Below are 20,153 nucleotides of genomic sequence, written 5' to 3'. Positions count from 1 at the left end.
ATGTTTTGTGAAAAATAATGTGGCTTTTCAACCATAAACCATGCAAGTACATTGTATTATACCAAATACACACAATAATTTTTTTTAGCATAATAGGTGCTATTTAATGAGAAATAATACCCTACTAAGACATTGATGCACAAGGGGATTGGAGTGAATGGAATTGAAGCTCTGTTACTAAAGGCCTCTGGTGGACAGATGCCTTTCTTTTGCCTCCTAAGTTCCCAACAACTTGTATAAGGATTACAAAACAGTAAATTGAAATTGCTTTGCATTGCTTCACCCGGTTTTTGGCATTTATGTGAGACAACAGGTGCGCCCAGTTGCACAGATTTCACACGTACCTTTTTACATATGTACCTTTTTACTTAGGAAAATAATGCATTATTCTAGCTTAAAGTACACTTAGTAAATGTACTATTTTGTGCACTAATTTTGAAGTCTTTAGAACTTTGTAAGAACATCTGTACATAACTTTGCTCTTTAATATCACATATTTCAATACCAAAAATCTTTTCCAACATGTTTTAGGTGCATTGAAGTACCACTGAAGAACTATATACTTTTCATCAGTATATTTGCAGTGCATAACTTTCACAAAATTCTTATTTAACTGTAGTTTAATGAAGTATTCATTATTTTTACCTGGGATCTTATGTATTCTTTCATAACCTTTTTGCCATTTTACACTTTGGATACACACTCTGTCTATATGTTTTGGGGGGTAAAGTTTGTTATTGTATCGCCTATTTATTAGATCACAATTTGTAAATACTTTAATGGACAGCTACCTTAGGTCAGTAGTAATGTAAACAATGTGCAAAGTAGTTAAAACCAAAAAGTGCAGGATAAATAAGTAGTGGCTTCTAAAGTATGGAGTTGACTCTGAACCGCATTTATGATTCATTTCATGTTTGAATCTCCTGCCTGTCTCTAAGTATGAAGGAACACATACACAGCATAGTATCCGCCTACAGTCTTGCCCGGGAGAAACGAAAACTCTGACCTGCCCACAGACACTTCAGCTAGTTAGTGTGTAAACATTGTCAAGAAGATGCTGTGTTCTCAGCAGTAAAGGCATGTTTGTGGAGTTTTCACTACAAAAGGTTGAAGGTTAAAAATTACTTTTTCAAGGTGAAATTTACTAAAGATTGTTCAGTATACACTTTCTTTGGAACAACATGTGTCTCCTAACCACAATCTGTAAGTATGATTATTACTTTGTGTTTATTTTCCCCGAGTGTTCTGAAAGTCTACGGGTCATAAAGCTTTGACTGTCTGGTTGTACTAAACAGAATAAAGTGTTTTTTTTCCCCATCTTTACTTTATCTTCTTAATAGGAGCGAGTGGATCTGTGTGTAATTTGAAACACTTCCCTGAAAGGCTTAAACCAAATAAATCAGCATTAGAACGCCCCCGTCATGCTTAATAACAGAAAGAACTCTGCTCAGTGTTCTCCTTGTGTTCAGTCTTTTAAATGTAAAACTTATACCACTAGCAGTTAATTGTACCGCCTACGATACAACACAGAATCTGCCACATCTAAATTTATAGTAGGAGCCGCTACTTCTGTGATGTAAATAATTCTCTCTTTGTTATTATTACCAGATACTCCTCAAAACTGTTCGATGTCTGGACTGAATCTGTGTCTGAGAAATCACAATATAATCTTCAAAAGCCATTGATATCTCGGGACTCTAGCACAAGACTCATCTCTGTCAACTTCAGCCCACAGGTCAGGCTGTCTGGCTTTTTTAAAATGTTTGTTTGTAATATGTTAATAATTTGATCCAAGTATAAAATGTAACTCTCATCTTGTCCTCTAGCTGGTGTCAGTGCTGCGAGAAGTGAAATATCTGAAGGCTATGCAGGCTGAAGTCTATACCACACCAGATATAGCGGCTGACATTTATTCAAACAGGGAGCTGCTGTGGCAGTATGTGGCCAATCTGGAACTAACAGCCAGCTGGTACAACAAAATAATGAGCACTGTGCTTGAGGTAGAGAATCCACTGATCCAGGACCAGCTGAGAGATATCGATGCCAAGCTCAAAGAAGCTGAGGAGGGCATCTGCTGGACAAGTCAAGGTACATACAATACAGATTTATTTCACTTTTGAGAGAAATAATAGATATATTGAAATGAGATTCACTGTAGTGGTTAGTGTGTTTTTGGGCATAAATAAAATAATCATCATGTAGACATTTATTGATCTGCTTGCTGGGGTTTCTTAATATACTCTAAAGAAATTGCAGAATGTCCAAAACTTAGCAGCCAGAATCCTGACAAGGTCCAGGACAGGTGAGCACATCGCTCCTATCTTGGAGACCTAGCATTGGCTCCCTGTCGGTTTTTGATCAATTTTAAAATTCTCATGCTCACCTACAAGGCCATAAATGGTTTCGCACCACAATATCTGTCCGAACTGTTAACTGCATGCATACGCCCCAAGACACAATCTTCGTTCTTCTGTCTCTGGCTTTTTATAGATTCCTTCAACACGTTTACGTTTTGTGTTTGACCGGGCTTTTTTGTCTTTTGCTCCCAAACCCTGGAATGCTCTTCCCATTGAGATTCAACAGACTTTACTCTTTTGAGCATTTTGAAATCTTCACTTAAAACATTTTTTTTAGGCTAGCATATAAGTGATTTCTTCTCTTTTTAATGCATTTTTATGCAAAAAAATTATTCTAATGTACGTTTTTACAATATATTTTATCTATATAACCCCATTCACACAGACCTTTGGTCCCAGAAAATACCCGTAAAATTGCCAGACAAGTGTCTGTGTGAACACAAACTCGTCCCGTTAATCTTCTGGGATCGTTGCCGGAAAGAGGACCTAGTCAGATACATGGAAAACTCTCTGTGTGAACAAGAAGCCGAAACAATGCCGTAATGGGCGTGTCGTACAACAAAAGTTATGGTTCAGCTCCTTAAAACGAGAGATAACATGCATATAAACATTCACCACGAGAAATGTTGCAAACTAGATTGAAGCAGTTATCAGGAAATGATAAATGAGACGCATAAACAATGACGCACATGCCGTAGTGAGGACGAGCGTGTAATGGCAACATGAAGTTGGTTCAACTCTTTAAAATTAGGGATTTACAACATTCACAACTAGAAATGTCAGCAAACTGGACTGAAGCAGATATCAGGTAAGTTAGCTCGTCACTTACTGCGTTGAAACGGAGATCATTCAGCAGCATAAAAGAATATCGCGTCACGTGCCCATTTGAGCTATAATAAACGAAAATGCTCACGCGTCATCCCAACAAGATATATTGTTCAGCTCCTCAAAATGCGGGTTTTAAATGCATATAAACAATCACGATGATAAATGTCTGAAAACTGTTTTAAAGCAGAGATCAGGGAGCTTGTCAAATATCCACTCTGAAGCTGAAATCATTCACCAGCATTAGAATGGCACGTCACACGCTCCTTTATAGTCTTATCATTAACAAAAATGCACGCGAGTGGTTTCTGGAGAGAGAAATAATATGCAAACTTCAGACACGCTGCGTAGAAGAGAGGGCAGGACTTTCAACAGGTCACGTGTCTTTCCGCGACCATCAGATGCCGGCTAATCATGGCAGTGTGAATGAACAAAAAATCTAAAGATCCCGGAAAAATCCAGGATGCATTTTCCGTGTATTTTCCGGAATGTCTGTGTGAAAAGGGATTATGTTTCTGTGAAGCGCTTTGAGATGCAACTTTTAAAGTAGCTATATAAAATAAAGTTTATTATTATTATCATTATTAATTCATATTTTAAAGACTAAAATTATTACATGGTACACTGAAAAAAATCTTGGGTTGCACATGATTGAATAAATTTTTTTTTAAATGATTTTTCTTAAAAATGTTGGATCTACGTAATTTAATTATGTACACCAGTTCAACAGGATTGAATCAAGTTTTCTTAAAATGAAATTAATTTTAATTCGTTAATTTCATTATAATACAAACGTAATTTAATCATGTGCAACCACTGTCCAAAAGTTTTTTTTCCAGTGTAGACATTGTTTTTATTAAGTCACATGAATCCAACTTTTTTTTCCAAGTCCCCCTTTGGTCAATAATTTTATTGCTCATTAAGCAAATTTTTTATCATCACAATGACATATTAAAATGTGTGTTGTGTGAAACAAAATTTGTTATGCCTTCAACTTGCATTAAGCCTGGCACACACCAAAACATAAGACTTTTTCCCCCTTACAACAATTCTAAGTAAAGTTCTGATCGTCTTTTTGGTGAACAGATTATCTTATCAGATTTTTCTGTGGTGTGTTAAAGTCTGAATCTGCTTGGAAGCATGTCGAATGTTCTCCGATTGCAAAACGTAAATATTTAACATGTTCACAAATCCTTTTGTGTGGGGGAAACCTCGAACCACACACACGCTATGGATTGTCACGTGAAACAAAACGATACCCAATCAGAAAGCGATGAAAGAGGAAACCATAAAAACCACAGCCATGGCACAGCAGGCACAATCCAAATTGAGACGGACATGAGAGATGTAAAATGCAATCCACAGTATTTATGCCATTTCTTTATGCTTGTCGTGTTTGTTTACTGTGAAGTCACGTTTGACCACGAGAGACATTGCGAGTTTAGCTGTGTTCTCCAAGACTCGCGTTGTTTGTGAACTTGTGTGAAGGGAATTTGAAGATGTGTGGTGCCCTGCGGAAATCCACGCACATCATCAAAAATGATGCATCATAAATGCACATAAAAGAGTCTGTCAATAAATGCCTAAAGTGTAATAAAATACAGAATTTAAAGCTATTCGGGTCTTGTTTCTAATCATACTTTTCTCTTTCACTTATTTTTATTAGGTCTTTATTATTTAATTATTATTATTTAATTATTTTATTGTTTTATACTCTAGCTAAAGCTTTATGTAAATTCCTAAAAAGCTAATTTATTGTGCTGTCACTGTGGTGTAGGTATTTGGGAATACATCCAGGATGTTCGTGAGATGGTACATGACTTGGAGCAGCGTCTACAGAGGACTAAAGACAACGTGGAGGAGATGCAAACCGTCATGAAGAGCTGGACTACCTCTATCTTTGAAAGAAAAGAGGGAAAGAAAGATGCTCTCTTAAATTTGGACGATAAGACTGAACGTTTGGAAAGAACGTATGGCCAGATCCGTGCCTCAGGAGCAAAGATCCACATGTTACTAAAAGTATGCAAAGCCATATGCAAATTCTCTTGCAACAACTTACCAGATCAAGAATTGATCATCCTTTTTCTTTCAGGATAACTTGTCACTTTTCAAAGCAGACTCTTCATCTGCACAGTGGAAGTCTTATGTGGATTACATCGATGAAATGGTGATTGAGGGATATTTTAATGGGATTGAGAGCTCCCTCAAGTTCTTCTTGGAAAACACAGGTGTGCTTTCTCATTTTCTACGCACTAAAAGTAATTACAGGGATTTCCAAAGAGATTTTCAGAAGTAAAGATTGATTTTTTTGCTCTTATACCTAATACAGACCAGAAGCCTGGATTAGCCCCGCTCTTTGAAGTCCAGCTAGATCTGCAGGTTCCTGAGATTGTTTTTATTCCATCTTTGGAGCTTGGTGCTTCAGATGGCTTCTATGAGCTGGTGGAGAGTCTCATCAACAGCGTCTTTAGGATCTCTGCTCTTGTGCCACGATTATCTGAACAACGTGGTGACCAGCATTACCAGGTACTGTAAGAGGTCAATTTATGAGTTTATTAGGGATGTGACCATTCTCCAAATCCTTGATTCGATTACATTTTCGATTCTAATGTGTTTTTTTTTTGAAAGCACAAAAAAATGCTATGCCATTTTTAGACTAGACTTCTATGAAATATAATATCTGACCTTAAACCCGGAGATGCCCTGCCATTAGTCGTGCTGCCAGTGGAAAAATGTGGTACATGCACATACCTGATAAAACAAAACTTCCTGTCAAATAAACATTCCTGTCAGTACTTTGCACCTTAAAAACGCCCTTTTATTAATGTCAGACGAGATTGTGAGACTATACCCCAATTAGTCATGTTGAAATGCTGTAATAACTCTTCATAACTCTGTTTTAAGAAACAGATCTCAGTTCAGAGAAACGACTGGTCCTCCTGGCACAGACACCGTTCTACTGCGTTCTACTGTGTCTCCTGCACCTCCCATGCTATCTTTTGACTGGCTGTAGCTCGCTAAGTTACAGGAGGTTGACTCCCAGCACTCAGCATGTGTGTTTTTTTTCCGCCTGGCAAGCCAACCGGACGTGACATGAGGCGTGGCAGCATCGACGATTCTATTTTTTCGAAGTTGCGACTTAATTTCAATCGATTTAGATTTTAAATTCGATTTTAAATGACACCCTTACCGTTTATAACATTATAGCCATTGATATCTCAATATTCTAGCACAGACTTATCTTTGTCAACTTAAGCCCACATGTCAGGCTGCTTGGCTTATTATAAATATGTATGTTAAACTGTATGTTAATATTTTAAGAGGTGAAGAATCTGCAAGCTAAACAGGCCGATGTGCTGACGGGTCGCTTTCTCGTGTTTAGCAATGATTTTTACATGAATAAACTACGCATGATATGTGTCAAAAGTCAGAGTGAAATTCTTTTTGCAACACAACTTTCACTTCCAAAAACCTGAGGAAAGAAAAATTGGGGAATAGCAGGATCAAGCCAGGGGAGGAAAGCGGTTGAAAAGTTTATTCAAAAGTTAGGCAAGTTATTCTTAGTATTATATACTAATATAACATTTAAAATAATTATAATATAATTAAATAAAAATCAAATTCTTAATATTTACAAAAGTGTGTAGTTTTATTTAGACTTTGTATCTGATTCTGCGACCAAAAGTTTCAAGTTTATTGCATTTACACTAGGGCTGTCAAAATTAACGCGTTAATGCAAATTCATTTTACACAACATTTAACACAACACACAATTTCTGTTTGACCTTGGTCTAGCCCACAGCTGGATGGATAGAGACGCAGCAAGTAGGGGTGCACGATTCAGAAAATTTCACGATTCGATTCCGATTTTTAGGCTCAATATTACATTCTGAATCGATTTTCGATTCAAAAACGATTCACAGTATGTAAATGTAGTTTACTTTTTCCTATGTGACTGATTGTAGTAGATATACAATTTTTAAGAAAATAAACACAACAAATTAAATGTAGTTTGATATTACTTTATATCATTAAGCAAAAATAAAAACTGATATGAAGCAATTAGATAACCCCTTTTATCAAACTCTATTAAATACAATGATATAGCATATTAATGATAGACAGTGCAGGTCTATAGATTATAAATGTGACTGGTGTTATAATGGTTATTATTTCTATTAGATAGAGCAGAAGCAGGAAAAGTGCCTCTCTTTCTATTTCTCTCTTGCCGATAAAAAAAAAAACTAAATATTTCTGATTCAAAAGTCTACTTGCTGTCCCAGTGACAGGACACTTTACATTACAGCTTTGCGTTTTGTAAATCTTGAGTCATCTTGAGCTTTGCTCGTTCGTTCCAATAGGTTTTAGAAAATATATGGTTTATTAATAATAATAGAAAAGAGCCAGTTTTTATCGCCATAGAAACCGCAGGCACGTTGAAACTGCACGCGAGCTTTAGCGCGGTAGCGCTCACGGCCACTCTCCATTTCGGGTTTTACACACAATATTAATCAGACTCGGGACCCGGAGTAATTAACTATGACTGACCCGGACCCGACTGACCATTTCAAATACAAATCCGAAACCATATGTGCCGCGGGTGCTCCGTGAAGTCCTCAAATGGTAAAACTTTGCTCAAGTTCAGAAACATGAAGGATACAATGTGACACGAGCTTGTTCGCGTCGCATTCCAATTCATTGAGAAACAGCACGTGAACGCACATCGGACTCATTATGTCGCACACAAAATGTCATTATTAAAGAGTGTCATCATCACGGAAAAACAAAAAAGAGCAAAATTTGATGCCAGATATACTTGCACTTGTTAACCTGGGCAGCGCTGCACAGCAATGTGTGGGAAACACTGTGACAAGAGTGTGCAGGCGTCAGTGTGACTTCGACACGCCGTCTATGGGAATACTGAGATAAACTCATTTCAGGACAATAGTAACACGGCGTTAAAAAATTATATATATGTATCGATTTTTGGAATTCTATGAATCGATTCTGAATCGGCAATGCTTGAATCGGGATTCAAATGTGAATCGATTTTTTGCACACCCCTAGCAGCAAGTGACCCGCGCTGTCTAGATGTGTTAGAGGTTTTCATAAAAATAAGAACATTAAGCTCTCGTCTAGCGAATCCAATGCTCTAAATGGTCATTAAACATCTAAAATGATCTTTATCTCCTGAGAGGTGTGCCCTCCTAAATCCATTATCTCTAAAGCAAAGATGCGTGTTCATTCATTTGCTCATATTTTGGTTTATTTTTTAAAGCATGTAGAAATGATAGAAAATAGACTGCAGGACTTGCTTGATGTTAAAATAATTATTAAGAGAGATAAAGTTCGGGACCTGATCAATGTTAAACAAGTTATTAGGAGTGACAAGACTCAAAAGCGATTCGCCTGACATATTAAAAATATCTGTTTTGACAAGAATTCACGCAGGTATAACCTATAATTTGTTATATTTGAAGTGAATGTTTGGTAAACTGTTGAGGAAAAGTATCTGTTGCGTATCATTATATTAAACCCTTGCATTAGCCTACATTATCTTAAATCAGTGTTCTTCATCCCTGGTCCTGGAGGACCCCCTTCCAGAAAGTTTAAGTTTTAGTCTCCTTATTTAAAACACCTGAACCAACTCATCAGCCTCCTTCCAGAATGTCTGCCTAACAAGCTAATGAGTTAAATCAGGTGTGTTAATTAAGGAGACATCTAAAACATTCTGGAAGGGGGTCCTTGAGGACCAGGGTTGAAGAACCCTGTCTTAAATTAAACAATAAAAGAAAAAATATATTTAACATATATTGATATTGTTTTGCTTTGCGTAAACAGAAGTAGTTCTGTCATTTTCAAATCATGCATTGTTTTGAAGTTTTTTAATAGAGAATGTTAAAATATAAATAACACATTTTTGAAAATTTGCTCATCCCAACTCAGTTTGCCAGCACATGTCACAAATGATGCAGCAGCAAACAGCAATGGAGAAAGAACAAGGTCTTCTATAGGGAAAATCATATATAAAACTATGGCTGATGGTTCTGTTGAAAATGTAAACAGGCTGTTGTAGACATACATTTGCATATAGCATCTATATTTGTCCAAATCCATGTTGATTAGAGCATTAAAAACTTGAAAAGTGTTAAATTTAGGTAAATTTAGAACAGATAAAAATGTGAGATTAATTTGCAATTAATCGCGAGTTAATTCATGAAATCATGAGATTAATCTAGATTAAATATTTGAATCTATTGACAGTCCTATTTTACACAGTACAGCGCTTTTTTTTACAATGTAACAAAAGTGAATATTATCATAAAGTTGTCTTTTAAACATCAGGCTGAAATGGAGGAAATGGCTGACTTGGTGGATATGAGGCAGCTTCTTATGGAGCGTGTACAAAGAGTCATCATAAAGTGCTGTGAGTACTGCAACACATTGGAGCGCTACGCCTACCTCTATGTGGATGACAGAAAGGAGTTCATGCAACAGTTCTTGCTGTATGGTCATGTTCTCACGAGTGAAGAGATCGAGGCTCATGCAGAACATGGCATTCCAGAAAACCCCCCGACACTCGAGCAGTTTCGGGAGCAGGTGGACTCGTATGAGACTTTGTACGAGGAGGTGCTGCGACTAGACCCCATCCATGTGTTTGAGGGCTGGATGAGGGTTGATGCACAAGCTTTTAAACATGCCCTGCTCAATATCATCAAGAAATGGAGCCTGATGTTCAAACAGCACCTTATTGATCATGTAACACACAGGTATTTGACATGCAAACAGCTAGAAAAAGAATCTGTTACAGGTTTATAAAAAAATTAGGCAATTGTTTGTATTTCACATATAATTGAAGACATTATTGTTTGAATGATGTTAATATTACTAAGTCTGTAACTGCCTAGCATGTTTTCTTTTTCAACTGTGAATGTGCTCGTAGTCTTTCAGACCTGGAGGGCTTTATCAGAGAGACTGAGAGTGGACTTAGTAAGAAGGTGGAGGAGGGAGACTACAATGCTTTGGTAGAGATCACAGGTTACTTGGTGTCTGTAAAAGAACGACAGAGCACTACAGATGATATGTTCGAGCCTCTGCAGCACACCATTGATCTGCTGAAATCTTATGAGCAAGAACTACCAGATTCAGTTTACAAACAGCTAGAAGTAAGTGTCTTCATGAAATGATCAGATTTAAAAACCCCGGAATTTGTTATGATGATCGCATTTTTTTTGTCCAAAAGTTTTAGTTGGAACATATCATAGGGCTTGTGATTTTTTTTTTTTTTTTTTTTTTAAACTTGGGTTTACATATTTTACAGTATGCTTCAGAAGGTATTAGGAGAATGAAAGTATTAGGATTTGACAAAAATGTACCTAGTGTAAATCATCAGTAGTCCCTTTCACACATACAGTCTTTACTGGTAATTTACTGGTAAATTGCAGTTAATAGGTCATGTTTGAAAAGAACCTTTGTGATAAATCAGTGTAGCCAATTTACCAGTACAAGAGGTTGTAAGATTAGCAGTAATTTACCGGTATGCACTATGTGAACAAAAAATAGATTACCGGCATTTAGAACGGACGACTTAAGACCGCGCTGACAGCTTCAGGCCAATCATATTGTTTTGATACAGATGATGCGTTTACCCCCGCACTGTTTCCGGACATTTCCACAAACACGCTGCTTAAACGTCGAGCACACCTTAAGTTAAAGGAGCAGTATGTAAGAAATGTATATCAATTAATCATAAAATGGCCCTGATGTGTCACTAGACATTTAGAAATCATTTTCATTTCAAATACTTATATCACTGACAACAGTGGTTTGGCCAGGATATTGTCATTTAAAAAGTGGAGTTGCAGCCCTCAACTGATGTTTATGTTGTCATTTTATGTATTGGCCACCAGCTGTGAGATTGCAGTACCAGTTTTAGTCACAAGTTTTGTGATTGCAATACCAGGTTTGGCCTCAATCCTAAATACTGTTCCTTTAGCGTCCACATTTCTGCACCAAAATTGTTTAAAACCGCTTACCATCTATTTGCCGAATTGCCCACGTCCTTAGCACGCCCTCTGTGAAGCCTAATGTGCAAACAGTACTGTTGTTCAAGACGCTGCGTTAGTTTGACGTCACCTAATGCAATGTTGTTTGGTCACGAGCAACTTTGCGACCGTTAGCGTTTTCTACAGATGTGAATATAGCTAAATACGGGCCGTGGATATGAGGCCATAACCTGGCATTGTTTACAAACACAACACTGATGCCGCGTGCCACAGGTGACTTCCAGTTTTCCTACGGTATTTTGATACAGATGTGTGAATAATGTCTTACTGGTAAAAAGACGGAATGTCTCTTCGTGTCTGAACAGCACATTTTTGTGTTTACTGGTAAAAAAATTAAACCGTATTACTGAGCGGAGTGATAATGTAACATATAATGTAACATAATTCTAAGTTAAGGTAATGACAGCTGACTTCCAAGGGGTTGAAAACACTCCTAGGAGAAAACCCTGTGGGAAAAAAAAGTCCTTAGGAGAAAAAGCCCTTGAGCCATATATAATAGATCCTATAGACCTTTTTACTGTTTACTGTACGCAATGATGACGTAGCAACGTATGCGCGTGCATTTTGGCAACAGAAGTATGGTGAGAATCAGCTGCGTGTCAAGCTACGAGAGTGGATTAAGCAACACAGACACAGAAAGTTATTTTAAAAAGTTGACTTTATCAAATGGTATTGGGCTACCAGATTCGTGTTCTATAGTGGAGTGGATAGAAAATGTTATCAGATGGCCAAATATATAATGTAAATATATAATAAAAATATACAAATATTAGTGCAACCGTAAACGCAACAACCAGACATTTTAATACTGGGAAACTGTTTTGATGAACTTTGAGTTGCTAACACGTTAAAACCACTGGGGAACAACTTCACTTCCGTTGCCAAAATGCTCACGCAACTATTTGATCACAGGGGCTATAAAAGGGTATATATTATATATTGAGTATAGTTTTTAATGCAAATAAAAAGTTTTAATTAAAATTGAAAGTTCAAGGAAAGCAGTTGGTTGTCGCTGGGTGATCCAGTAGAAAAAAATGATATACAATAAGATTTATTAAGAATAATAGTAAAAAGAAATAAAGGTAAGCATTCGGTGGTCGCTTGTCAGACATTGACTGGGCATCACAATGATAGGAGGCCAGTAGATCAGTGGTTTAAAGAGCTTCACAACAGCAGGAACTGGGTCTGGAAATATAGAGGATGAAAACTAAATTATTTTCTAAATTTCATAAGATCAAAGGATGTTTCCCTCATGAAATGGGCTCGTGAAGGTATTGGGGTCAGCTGGTACTGAGGTGTAATAGTAGCTGTAACCACGTGTTGGAACCACAGGCGCAGGTTTGCTCACAGACAGTTTTTTACTTTATCCTGGTGAAGTTCTGATTAGCACATCTATGGTCCCATTCAAATTAGGAAAGAAAACTTATTATAAATGACTATTATTCGCGTTATTGGTCGAGATGATAGATGAATCAGATAATTCACTTAGTACCCCCTCCCTGATGTAATTACTATTAATCACAAATTCCCAGATATTTTGACTCGGAGAGGCACAGTACCAGCAATATGTGAGAAGTGTAAGTCTCAGGATAAACCATTTATGTTTGGGTTTGATCTACAGAAGCTGCCAGAGAAATGGAATAGCATGAAAAAGCAAGCTGTGTTGGTAAAGCAGCACATTGCTCCCCTTCAGGCCAATGAGGTGGCTAACCTACGCAGGAAATGCGCCATATTCGACGTGGAGCAGCATACCTTCAGGGAGCAGTTCCGCAAGAATGGGATTTTTAGGTACAGTAGATGGAGAATAGAGAAATATTTGATGTTGTGAGAGTGATGTTAGCATTGTAATATTGTGAAAGTGTCACAGCGGTGATGGATAACTTTAATCAAGACTCCAGTAAGTCAGTTTCCCACCAAACATCTGTCTCTTGTTGTCTCAACTTGTGATATGTTTTCAGATTTGATTGTGTAAATCCGCATCAGATGCTGGACACGGAACATAGGCAAATTGTGAAGATGGAGATGACAATGGCTGAGCTTATCGAGTCAGCCGGCCTTTTTGAAATCAACGTACCAGACTTTAAACAGCTCAAGCAGTGTCGAAAAGAGCTGCCAATTCTCAAAGAATTATGGGATATGATTTTTGTGATCCAGTCCAGTTTTAATTCATGGGAGACCACTCGGTGGCGAGAGATAAACGTGGAAGATATGGACCTGGAGTGCAAACGCTTCTCTAAAGAGCTCCGTGCGTTGGATAAAGAGGCACGTTCGTGGGACGCCTTCACCGGGCTTGACGGTAGCGTGAAGAACACTCTTACCTCTTTACGAGTGGTTGCTGAGCTTCAAAACCCAGCCATCCGTCCACGCCACTGGCAACAGCTCATGAATGCAACTGGTGTACACTTCACCATGGACCAAGACACTACGCTGGCTGACCTACTTCGCCTAAACTTGCACCACTTTGAAGATGAAGTCAGGAGCATCGTAGACCGGGCGGTGAAGGAGATGGGTATGGAGAAGGTGCTAAATGAGCTGGATGCCACCTGGACAAATATGGCATTTGGCTATGAGGCTCATCCACGTACGAATGTTCCTCTGTTGAAGTCGGATGAGGAACTTATTGAAACGCTGGAGGACAACCAGGTGCAGCTGCAGAACCTCATGACTTCTAAGTACATTGCGTTCTTTCTGGAGGAGGTATCCACATGGCAGAAAAAGCTCTCAGTTGCTGACTCTGTGATCTCCATCTGGTTTGAAGTGCAGAGGACCTGGTCACACCTGGAGAGCATCTTCATAGGCTCTGCGGACATTCGCACTCAGCTTCCAGAGGTCAGATATGCTTATCATCATGGAGCGGTCCTGAACATCAATATGAAATGTTTTTTCCACCATACGTCACCTAGTAAATGTAAAATCTGAAGTTTGGATAATGTAATGTAAAACATGAGCAGTAATGAAAGAATGCAGAATATTTAACTAGGAAATCACAGATTTATTTAGCATTAATATTCATAGATCTCAGTGAGAGATAAAATGTTCATCTTATGCTTTTGGCTAAAACATTTGGATAATTACTGTTGTGCACATATGGCCAGAAACAGATGTTGCTCTCAATGTCAATGTTTTTTTTTTCCTGGCAAATTACTTTGAATCAGATAATTTCCTCATGAATCTCTCCTCAGGATTCCAAACGCTTTGAAGGCATTGATGGCGATTTTAAAGAACTGGCGTACGATGTTAAAAAAACACCAAATGTTGTGGAGGCCACCAACAAACCTGGACTCTATACCAAACTAGAAGACATCCAGTGCAGGTTTGCATATGGTTTCTGTATTTAACGGTTTATCTCAATTGTCTGTGTGAGCTAAAGCTATAGTTCATACACAAAAAATGGGTCATCATTTACTTCACCATATTATTTTTCCAGTAAAACAGAAAATGAGGTGGTTGGCAGAATCTTCAAGCCACTTATTTCTGTACACTAAATGTTTATGCTAAATTAAAGCTTTCTAAAGGCTAACATCCTTTGTTTTACCAATGATATACCGTACTTTTCAGACTATAAACTGCACCGGATCATTAAAAAATGCGTCATTAAGACGAAATAACATGTATAAGTTGCAGTGGACTATACGTCGCGTTTATTTAAAAAAATATATTTGCCAAAATCTAAGCCGAAGAACAGACATTTAATCTGAAAAGGAAAGTTATTCAACTAAACAATAGCAGACAGAACAGCAGGCTGAATAGATGTCTGTACCTTAAAAGTAATATTATCAGTTATTTAAATGATAAACCATAGCATACAGAACTTATCTGGAAGGTTGGATAGGCTAAATTAACCGAACAAGACAACTAGCGTGAAGTTCGCATACCCGTCATTCCACATTGCAGAATCCATACGGTAAATATTGGGCTGGAATAAATTGGGAGCGAGTTAATTTCATTTAGGTTTGAATGATTCCTTACAGAAGTCTCATTCATCAAGTTGGTGCTTAGATGCACTCCTAGGTGTTTTCATTGTCTAATAAAGCTTTGTTTTGTCTGATCATTTGTCACATTCAGAGTGTTATTCAGTCAATGCACCTTTTTCTGCAGACTGGCTCTTTGTGAGAAGGCCCTGGCCGAGTATCTGGACACAAAGCGTCTTTCATTTCCACGCTTTTACTTTATCTCCTCAGCAGATCTGCTGGACATCCTTTCCAACGGCACTGACCCTCATCAGGTACAACACATAGGCAAAGATGAGTAGAGACCAGACCATTACAAAAGCTATGAAAACAGCTGCCCTCGTCGTATCTAGGTCCATAGTTTAACAGGCAGTTTTTGTTTTTTAAAGGTTTTTGATTCAGGGAATGATTAACCCCAAAGTTTCAGTTGTGTCATTAACTCAGTCATATTGTTTCAGATGACATCTTTTCACAGGTTGTTTTATATAATAACAGTTCAAAGAGACCACAACTGTAAAGGTCCTAAAAGGACAAAAAAAGTGTAAAGGTTGCTTCTAAAGGGCCGTTCACATTATAACGTTAACTACAACAATAACCATATTAGCGTTCACATCACCAGACGATAACGATAACTAATATTGCATATTTCTTGTAGTTAAAATTTTTGAAATTGTTTACATATCACTGAATGTCTAAATATGCTGTTCATATTGCATTTACACAGAGGGTAACCACCAGCAGATGTCCTCAACACGCTGTGTTTCGCGTAACTCTAAACAGTGAATCGAATTTGTGTAATCTAACGTTTATATCTTACCTTTTAGCGTAGTCATTATGGTAGTTAAAAAAACATTACATAGTCAATTTAACAGCAACTTCATCAGTGCTGGATATCTGAGGTAATTTTATGTTATGGACCTCAGCAATGAGCTTCTTCATTGTCATTTCAAGTGCGCATGCACTTAAAGTTCAAATAGATTTCATTGGCTGTCAATGGTTTATTGTTCATCAGGTGGGGAAAAATGGTTCACAATGTGATCCCAACAATATTGTTCATTTTATCTTTATAGGTATAGTTGTGATGTGAACTCCGCTATTCTCTTTAATATAAAATGATTTTAAAGGGGACAGAGAATGAAAAACCATTTTTACCTTGTCTTTGTTGAATAATGGTAGTCTACCCGCATTCACAAACATCTCAGTCTCATAGAAATTCCTCTTTTAGAAATGTCAGCCAGAAAACGGTCCAATCTGAAAAACTGATGCTTATGACATCACAGGCATCTCACTGCCCCTCCACTTTAAAATAATTGGCTAAATTTTTTGAGTGGCAGTAAAGTCAGCCAATCAGTAATGAGATTGCAAGTTAAGCCAGTAGGGGGAGCCAAATAGGTGCAAAACCAATTGTTTAAAATCCCCCACCCTAATAGAGCTATCTGAGAGAGGTTTTTAGGAAGCTTCTAAGGCATTACAGACCCAAACAAAAAATGTTTTGTCTACATGTCACATCACAGAACAAGGATTAATACCCCGTTCAATCATTCTATGTCACCTTTAAAAATATATTTTTTATAGTTATCGTTATAATGTGAACGGCCCTTAAGTCTACTAGTGCAAAAACCCACATTGTTTTAAACTGTGAGTGAATTGTTTAAACAATTTGTTAAAAGGAGTAAGCAGTTAATTGCAAGAAAGATGATAAAAAGAAATACTGATCGCAAATGAACTGATTCAATTCTTAAAGTTAACTCACTTTTTCAATGATTTGGTCACTGTAGTTTTGATTTAAGAGCTTTTTTCTTCTTGACAGCCATGAACACAATTAAACGAATATTCCACTTTCATAAAAAATCCTGTACTCACCCCTATGTCATCCAAGATGTTTATGTCTGTCTTTGATCATTTGCGAAGAAATTAATTTTTTTAAGCAAACATTTCAGGACTTTATTGGACCTCAGTTCAGTTTCAATGTAGTTTAAAATAGCAGTTTTAATGCAGCTTCAAAGGGCTATAAATGATCCCAACCGAGGCAAAAGGGTCTTATCTAGCAAAACAACATAATTTCACCCCAAAAAAATAAAAATGTATACTTTAAAACCACAAAAAAGTGGCAACCTTTTCGTCTTGCACTAGCCATGTGACGCCTCAGCATGACTTAACGTAGGGCTCTCAAGTCTCACGCATTCACTGTGAGACACACACATTTTAGTCAGTTCACACACTCACATGCCACACATTGTATTTCTCACGCTGAGAAGTAAGAGATAGATTTTCCTGCTATATACAATTAATGGACTAGGTGCAGGCATACGCAGGACAGTTCTGTCAAGTTTAGCTGCTTCGAGTTTTTTAAGTGTATTAACTTTACGCAGTGCCACAAGAGCCAACGAGCAGATGACGACAGAGTACCGCGAGAAATCTTGCGGAGGAGGCTGATTTCAAATCGCTCTCACGTTACTCTGATGTCATCATTTGTCGTTTCTTGCAGCGCCGCATGAAGTCATACACACCTATTAATGCATCCTACCAGGCAATCAGAAAGATATGAGAAGTTGTTGTTTCTAGTTATCGCGCTGCAAGCATATTCGTTACTAACATGGATTTAACGGAGTGGAAGTTGGAAGAGCAAGACCCGATAAATTCGGTAGCTAAAACACATTTTTTAAGCATTTTGATTTTACGATTCCTGGACAAAAATTATTTGCCTTTGATCAAAGACAATGAGAGCTGATGTTGTGCAATAAATCCAAATTCGTGCAAATTGTTTATTGATTCAGTCAACAACTCTCCAACTGCTTTGCAAGCAGAAGCTTTAGTTACCTAGTTAACTAAAAAAGTACCAAAGGCTTCCTAAATTAATGTAATAGAGATGCATTTCATTATTATTGCCCTTTCGTTATTAAATGTTCATCAATACTGTGTGTAAAAAAGTAAAAAAGTACAATTCCATAATCTACTAAAGTGCTCTTATTTTCATGTTTCATGTACATGAATATGAACTAAAATATGCTCAAATTTTTTTATTATTATCTGGCTACCACTTTGTACTCATACTTTGTATGAAAGATGGGTACAAGTTTACTTCAAGTGGTATAGATTTTGATAACACTACAGAGATCGTTTGTTAAAAGCACATTTCAGTTCATATTCATGACATCTCAAAATAGCACAGATAAGCACACTTGGATGTTTTTAAGATTATCTTAAATACTAAAGAAGAATTTTTGGTATATTATGTACAAAACTAGTGTTTGAAAATAGAGCACTTTAAAGGAATAGTTCACCCAAAAATAAAAAATTCTGTCATCATTTTCTCACTTTCATATTGTTACAAACCTGTATAAATGTCCATGTTCTGAAGAACACAAAGGAAGATATTTCAAGGAATGTCTGTAACCAAACCTTTAATGAGCCCTATTCACTTCCATAGTAGGAACAATAATAATAAGAAAGTGAATGGGGCTCAATAAATTGGTTGTTTTGTAACAAAACTTGAGAAGTGGGTGGGGCCAAGGGGGACGTTTTTGCAAATACCCCTCCCATGACAGATGTAATCTCACTCCAAACTTTTGGAAAAAGACATCGAAAGGTCACACATTACATATGTGAAACGCACATTTTATACACAAAAACATTAATTAGTATTTTACTACGGGTCCGTTGAATGCTTAATTCTGATTGGCTGATGAACGTTCTGAGGTGTGCAATTATTTCCTGGGAAACGCACGGCAAACGTAGTTCCAGGCAGCTCTCTTGACCGCATTACAGCTCCATATCACTTTGCATAGTTAACTGTAATAACGGAGTAACAAAACAACATGACGGATGATTTTCCGAGGCAATAACAGCGCTGTTTAGAGACGCACAGAGGTAGCGCGTTCACACAATATTGCTCGCTCGCCCTCTCTCGCTTGCTTGCCCTTGCTCACTGTTTCTCTTTTTTCTTTCTTTCTTTCTTTCTTTCTTTCTTTCTTTCTTTCTTTCTTTCTTTCTTTCTTTCTCTCTCTCTCTCTCTCTCTCTCTCTCTCTCTCTCTCTCTCTCTCTCTCTCTCTCTCTCTCTCTCTCTCTCTCTCTCTCTCTCTCTCTCTCTCTCTGTCTCTGTCTCTGTCTCTGTCTCTGTCTCTGTCTCTGTCTCTGTCTCTGTCTCTGTCTGTCTCTCTCTCTCTGTCTCTCTCTCTCTGTCTCTCTCTCTCTCTCTCGGTCTCTTTCTAATAACTTCATTAATAACTGCATTAGAATGTATCAACGGCTCCAGCCTCCATTGCCAGCTTTAAAATGACATTTTGGAACAAGCAAAAGAGCCGTTATTTTTCTAATAATTCAACGGCCCGTCATCAATTATTCCTTACTTATTAAACATACAGCTGTCTTCATTCTCCAAACACGTGTAAACACTGAAGCGGTAGTTTCGCATACCTAAGGTCACGCTGGCACGTCACAGGGTTAGTGCCAGATGAAAAGTTGTGATTTAAAAGTACATTTTTATTTATTTTTTGGTGAAAATGACGATCATTTCGCTGGATAAACACTTATTCTTTGGTTGGGATTGTTTAGCTTTGAAGCTGAATTGAAACCGTGAACTGTTCAATAAAGTCTACAATATTGAGAAAAATCCTGGAATATTTTCCTCAAACGTAATTTCTTCTCAACTGAAAAAAGGACATAAACATCTTAGATGACTCAATTATTAGATATTTTTTGAAAGTGGAATATTCCTTTAGCTGACAATGTTTGAAATGCTGTTTAAAAAAAACATATTGTTCCTGAAAGAAAGTGGGAAGAGTTTAAAACAACATGAGGGTGAGTAAATGATGACACAATCATAGTCTTTGTAAACTATTCCCTCCTAAATATATATTTTAGGATGCTTGTAACCGAAGGTCTAGTTATCTTCTTTCTTGAAGTAAAGAAATGTGCTTTATTTTTGATGTTTTAACACACTAGATGGCAGTGT

At 37.4% G+C, this 20,153-nt stretch overlaps 1 protein-coding gene across 1 annotated transcript; it reads left to right on the top strand.

The window, feature by feature from the left end:
• The first annotated feature begins 779 nt into the window (after nt 1-779).
• LOC135734458 (dynein axonemal heavy chain 9-like) lies at nt 780-15,500 on the top strand. The gene is made up of 12 exons (XM_065253324.1): nt 780-796; nt 1,609-1,735; nt 1,827-2,088; nt 4,960-5,201; nt 5,275-5,410; nt 5,512-5,708; nt 9,528-9,952; nt 10,126-10,348; nt 12,870-13,036; nt 13,207-14,077; nt 14,431-14,561; nt 15,347-15,500. The coding sequence occupies exons 1-12, from the start codon at nt 780-782 to the stop codon at nt 15,498-15,500; spliced, it is 2,952 nt and encodes a 983-aa protein (XP_065109396.1).
• Nucleotides 15,501-20,153: the final 4,653 nt, after the last annotated feature.

The sequence above is a fragment of the Paramisgurnus dabryanus genome, chromosome 1, assembly GCF_030506205.2.
Source record: "Paramisgurnus dabryanus chromosome 1, PD_genome_1.1, whole genome shotgun sequence".
In the NCBI taxonomy this organism is placed as follows: domain Eukaryota; kingdom Metazoa; phylum Chordata; class Actinopteri; order Cypriniformes; family Cobitidae; genus Paramisgurnus; species Paramisgurnus dabryanus.
This window is presented reverse-complemented; position numbering and strand designations above follow the sequence as displayed.